The 6,051-nt window shown below is 50.8% G+C and overlaps 1 protein-coding gene across 1 annotated transcript; it reads left to right on the forward strand.

Moving 5' to 3' along the window:
* The first annotated feature begins 2,126 nt into the window (after positions 1-2,126).
* LOC102149950 (hyaluronan synthase 1) lies at positions 2,127-5,702 on the forward strand. Its single transcript, XM_005596467.4, has 2 exons — positions 2,127-2,215; positions 5,215-5,702. Exons 1-2 carry the CDS (start codon positions 2,207-2,209, stop codon positions 5,647-5,649), a joined length of 444 nt encoding a protein of 147 aa, XP_005596524.3. The 5' UTR covers positions 2,127-2,206; the 3' UTR covers positions 5,650-5,702.
* Positions 5,703-6,051: the final 349 nt, after the last annotated feature.

Consider the following 6,051-nt stretch of genomic DNA (forward strand, 5'->3'; position numbering starts at 1 on the left):
GGAGGGGCTGGGGGATGGACTCCAGGGTCTGAGGGAGGAGGGACTGGTGGGTGGACTCCAGGGTCTGAGGGAGGAGGGGCTGGGGTCCTGGACTCCTGGGTCTGAGGGAGGAAGGCCTGGGGGCCTAGACTCCTGGATCCTGCAGGAGGAAACCATTGGGGTGTAAAGTCCTGGTCTCTCCTTCTTCATCCACACTCTGGTTTTAGAAACATCTGGTTTTATACAGCTGCTCCACCCAGGGAGGGCAGGGTGGGGGCTGGGCAGCCAAATGCTGGGCTTCTGAGTGGAGCCTGGGCTGCCCCTCATCCCCACCCCGGGGAAGTGGAATCACCCTCCCCTCCTGCTCTGGGCTTGGCTCCCACTGGGAGGACCCATCATCCTGACACAGTCAGACACCAAGCGGAGGCTCAGGCTCCTGGCCACAGCGTCAGAGGCTGTCGGCTGGCCCTGCCCTGCTGGGACGGGCGGGGTGCCCCTCACTTGGGCCCTGAACTGGCCTTCTTCTCCCTGACAGGCACGCTCAGGCAAAGGTACAACCTGGCCCTAGGCCCCCACATCCTGACTCCCCGGGGAAACCCAGGGAGTGAGGACTTGGCATCTTGCAGGGGAAAGCTCCAGGACAGGCTGGACGAGACGGAGCGCAGGGAAAAGGGAGGACTTAGAGCCAGAAAAACAGAGTGAAACTGTGAATGAGAGAGAGAGACAAAGAGACATATACAGACATCGAGCCTCAGAGATACACAGAGATGCAGAGAGACCGAGGGAGAATAGAGACCGAGAGATAGAGAGAGACAGAGACAGAGAAAGGAGAAGCAGAGAAACAAAAACTGGGAGACAGAAATAAAAAGGGTAAGGATACAGATATTCAGAGAGAAATGGAGAGAAGGAGACAGCCATATACAAAGAGGCAGAGGCAGAGAAACACAAGAGAGAGAAAGAGAGCATGAGAAAGGATGAGAAAGTCAGGGAGAGACACTGAGAAAGAAAGCAGGACAGAATAAGAAAGTCAGGGAGCCTGAGAGTCAGAAAATCGGAGACAGACAGACACAAACCCAGAGGGAAGCAGGCAGAAATGGACACAGAGAGAGAGAAAAAAATGACAAAGCTAGGGAGGCTGGGAGAGAACCAGAGAGACAGATAGATGGTCAGAAAAACAGAGCCAGGGAGACAGAGACAAAATGACAAAGAGAAGGACAGAGAAAGAAGATGAGGACTTAGAGATAAGCGATCAGAGTCACAGACACAGGGAGAAACGGAGAGAGACAGCTGTGGAGGGAGAGAGAGACACTACCAGGTCAGTGAGAGGAGTGGAGAGAAAGAATTAGGCGCAGAGATTTTTTTTCAAAAAAACCCTGTAAAGAAGGGCATAGAAACAATGACGTTGATCACTGAGTCTGCTGGTCCTGAAGGGCTTGGGGCTCAGATGCCGCAAGACCTGGTCTGTTTGGCCTCTGGGAGACCACTCCCAGCTTTCCTCTGACTCACTTTCCAGGGCGGCTCCTGGGGGCAGCTGACCACCAACTCCTGAGTTCAGCCCCCAGCCCGGGGGAGACAGATCCCAGAGCTTCAGTCCCTGGCACACACACACATGCACACGCATGCGCACTCAGACCCACGCCAATTAGGCACTGAACATTCACTCACAGCTCCACTTCCAGACAGCCGTGCCTCACAAGCCAGAGCACAGTCACACCCACAAACACGCACGTGTGTGCATCTTATTCCATCTGCCATTTGCCCAGACAAGCCCCTGGGGGACAGTCTGCCAGCGGCTGTCGGGAGAGGCCGTATGTGGGGCGACTGGGGTGGGCGAGAAGCGGGGAGAGACGAGGAAGAAAGAAAGGGACGGAGAGAAATACAGACACAGGATAAGAGAGATGAGAAAATGGGAGAGAAGCACAGAGCAAGAGAGAGAGAGGAAGAAACGGCGGGGAGAGACGGGGATGAGGGGAGCGATGGGGGGACCTAGGAGGAGAGGGAAGGGAGCCCCCTCTGGGCGCGGGGGATGGGGGGTGATGGCGGGAAGCGGGTGGAGCTGCCCGGCTCGGCCGTGACCTCACAGCCCCTGGCCCAGTTCAGCCCTGACGTCAGGCCCTGCTCCCGCCCCCGCCTGAGCTGGTCTTCAAAGGATCCCCCAGCTCTCCGGGCACAGGGCACAGACAGACTGGGACGGGAGGGGAGGGAGAGAGCCGGTGGACCCGCAGCCATGAGACAGGTGGGTGCGTGTGACTGCGGCCCTGTGGGGGACCACCACATCTGTGACAACGTGTTTGGGGAGACCGTGTGCGAGAGATTTCCTGTGTGTGCTCATGTGGGTGACAGCGACTATCTGTGTGGGGCAGTGACCACGTGAGGCTGTGTGTGGATGGCCATCCCGCCTATACGAATGTGAGATGTGACATGTCCATGTTTATCTTGCTGTAAATCCGTGTATGTGTGTGTGTGTGTGTGTGTGTGCCAGGGATGGGGAGAGAGGGCCAGAGGGAGAGCAGGACTTGCCTGACACCTGGGTCTGGATTTCTCCTTTTGTGTGTTCAACAAATCTTAGGTTGAACCAAATGAAATCGCCGATATCTGCTCACTTTTGACCTGTAAAAATGGCAATTTCATACAGTTCAATCTCAACTGTTACTATTTCTTCTCAAACTCTGTCCCGTTGTTCCAGACCCCCGGGTGGGTGTCTGTGTGTCTGTTGCCTTGTGGACATCTCTTCCTGATGTTGCTGCTTCCTGCCAAAAGGCATGTGTCCCCAAGTTCACCTGTGTGGCTGTCAGAGGGGTGGATCTCAGGATCCCTAAGTGCTACTTGAGGGCAGGTGTCTAGGGTCGTCTCCTAGAACGTGAGTGTTGTCCTATGTGGGCACATTCTGTGTGTCCCTCATCATGTGTGACTATACCTGGGTGGGGGCTGTGTCCATGGCCGATACACGTGTGTTTGTGCGTGTTGCTGAGATTAGAACCCTCTGGATGCCCACCTATCTCCGTTCTCCCCAGCAGGAACTGGGCCACCCCCAGAAACTCAGGCAGGGCCCGGTTTGGGGCAAAGGGACAGAGAAGGAAGATTCCAGAAGAAATAATAATAATTATTAATATTGAGTGATTACTGTCACCAGGCTAAAAGCTCTACCTTAGTTCCGTCCTAGAGAAACATAACGTGAGCCACATCCATAATCTAAAATTCTTTAGTAGCCACATTTTAAAAAGTAAAAAGAAACAGGTGAAATTAATTTTATTAATATGTTTTATTTAACCCCATGTAACAGGGACTGGCAAACTTTTTCTTACCAGGCCAGATAGTCAATATTTGAGGTTTTGCAGGTCATACGGTCTCTGTTGCAACCACTGAGCTTTGGTGTAATGTGAAATCAGTCATAGACAACATGTGAACAGCTGATCGTGGTTGTGTGCCAAAAAAGTTTGACTTAAGGGCACTGAAATTTGAATTTTATATAATTAATTTTCATGTGCTGCAAAATATTCTTCTTCTTTTGACTTTTTTTCAACCATTTAAAAATGTAAGGGCCAGCCCCTGTGGCCTAGTGGTTAAGTTCAGCATGCTCTGCTGTGGTGGCTTGGCTTCGCTTCCTGGGCAGAATCCTACACCACTCATCTGTCAGTGGCCATGCTCTGGCAGTGGCTCACATACAAAAAGGGAACGAGTGGCAGCAGATGGTAGCTCAGGGTGAATCTTCTTCAGCAAAAAAAATAAATAAATAAATAAATAAAAAACATTCTTAGCTTGCAGGTCATGGTGAAAAGGTGGCAGGCATTTGGCCCTTGGGGCCAGAGTGTGTCAACCTCTGCTCTATATCAAAAATATTATCATTTCAATCTGTAATCAATACAGAAATATTAATGAGATATTTTACCTTCTTTTTCGTACTCAGGCTTCAAATTCCACACGTGTAAGCACATCTCACGCAGATGCTGCATTTTCCTTGGAAACACTCAATCTGTATTTATTTATTTATTTTTGTTTTCTTTTGTTTTGGGTTTTTTTGAGGAAGATTAGCCCCGAGCTAACTACTGCCAGTCCTCCTCTTTTTTGCTGAGGAAGCCTGGCCCTCAGCTAACATCGTGCCCATCTTCCTCTACTTTATACGTGGGGCACCTACCACAGCATGGCATGCCAAGCAGTGCCATGTCCACACCCGGGATCCGAACCTGCGAACCCCGGGCCACTGGGAAGCGGAACGTGCGAACTTAACCGCTGCGCCACCCGGCCTGCACTACTTAATCTGTATTTAGATCTTGTAAAATTTATAGTTGAAAAGAAACTTCATAGATCCCACTTGTCCCAAACATACTTAAAAGCTTTCCAATAACTGAATATTAGTGTATATATTTAAATTAGTTTAAATTAAATAAAATTTAAAAGTCAGCTCCTCAGTCACACTGGCTGCATTTCAGGTGCCCAGTAGCCACATGTGGCCGGTGACTCCTGCACTGCACAACACGGATCTTTAGCTTAATGGCTCATTTGACTCCTAACAAGCCCACGAGGTGGGAACCGGTGACCTAGGAGGCCGTTTAGCACAGAGGAGGACCATGGAGCCAGGCTGTCTGAGTGACCTCCAGCAAAGGAATACACTTCCTGTGCCTCAGTTTCCTCATCTGTAACAGGAGAGAGGGTTCAAATCCCGGCCCCTCCACTTTCCAGGTGTGACCTTGGCCGGGTTGCTGTGCCTCTGTGTGACTCAGCTGCCTCATCCGTAAAACCGGGATGATGATAATAGTACCGACCTCATAGGGCTGTTGTGAGGACTAAACTGTTAGTGCCTAAGAGGCTTAGAGCAGCGCCTGGTACATATCATACTGCATTATTCTTTTAGACGGATATGATTATTACTGTTATCGTCTCGACTCTAAGAAACCATTGATTGTGAGATGAATCATTATTTTATGTGCCACGAAGAAAGGGAGGGACCCTGCTAAACTGTGACACTCCGTTGAGGGTAATCCTCATAGATTCAAGAGCTGTTAAAAATGTGGAAAAAGTCTATTAGAATCAATATAATCAGGCATTATGCCTCAATAACTGTTTGCCACAATTTTTTTTCATTGATGAAAATAACTTTGCAGTAGTTAAGCGATGTTCTCTACAAAAAGGGGATGTTACCCTCCCCTTGGGAAAAAACACCCAGGAGGTCTTCCCTTCCCCAGGACGATTTCAGCACTCTTTTCCCTTGCTCTCCCCTCTCTGCGCTCCCAGCAGGACGTCCCCAAGCCCAGCCCTGCAGCGCGCCACTGCTCTGGCCTGGTCCGGCGGGTGCTGACCATCGCCTTCGCGCTGCTCATCCTGGGCCTCATGACCTGGGCCTACGCCGCGGGCGTGCCGCTGGCCTCCGATCGCTACGGCCTCCTGGCCTTGGGCCTCGCCGGGGCCTTCCTGTCGGCGGACCTGGTGGCGCAGAGCCTCTTCGCGTACCTGCAGCACCGGCGGGGCGCGGGCGCCGAGGACCCCTGGCGGCTGGTGGTGGAGGCGCTGGTGAGGCCGCGCAGGTGCGTGTGTGGCTCAGCGCTGGGGCTGCAAGCGCCAGGTCGTGTACGCCGCCTTCAAGGCGCTGGGCGCCGCCTTTGGAGTGAGAAAAACTCCCAGGCATTTGGTAACCAGAGTACAGAAGTGTTCAGAGTATTGTGTGTTTTGTAAAGGGAAAGAAGAGTTTTTCCTTTGTACCAATGTATTAAACTTTTTATATACTGCTGGCTGTGATTTGCTAATATTTTATTAGGAATCGTGTATCTATATGAATGAGAGCGGTTGACATAATTTTCCTCTGCATGCTGTATTGATCAGGTTTTGGTAGCTAAGTTATGTCAGTTTCATAAAATGAGTGGGATGTCTGCAGAAGACTGGAAGTCTTTCTTCCTCGTGATGAAAATAATGTTTTCACATATGGAGGTATATGGTGTCAACTGAAATTGAGTGATATTGGGGAAGGAGTTCATTCAATAATCAGCATGAGGAGTTCAAACCCCAGGAAAACAGTTAACAGAGCGCTCTGATGGAACTGCTCCGAGGTATATGAGTTTAATGCAGCTTACATCTCTT

The sequence above is a fragment of the Equus caballus genome, chromosome 10, assembly GCF_041296265.1.
Source record: "Equus caballus isolate H_3958 breed thoroughbred chromosome 10, TB-T2T, whole genome shotgun sequence".
Classification (NCBI taxonomy): Eukaryota; Metazoa; Chordata; class Mammalia; order Perissodactyla; family Equidae; genus Equus; species Equus caballus.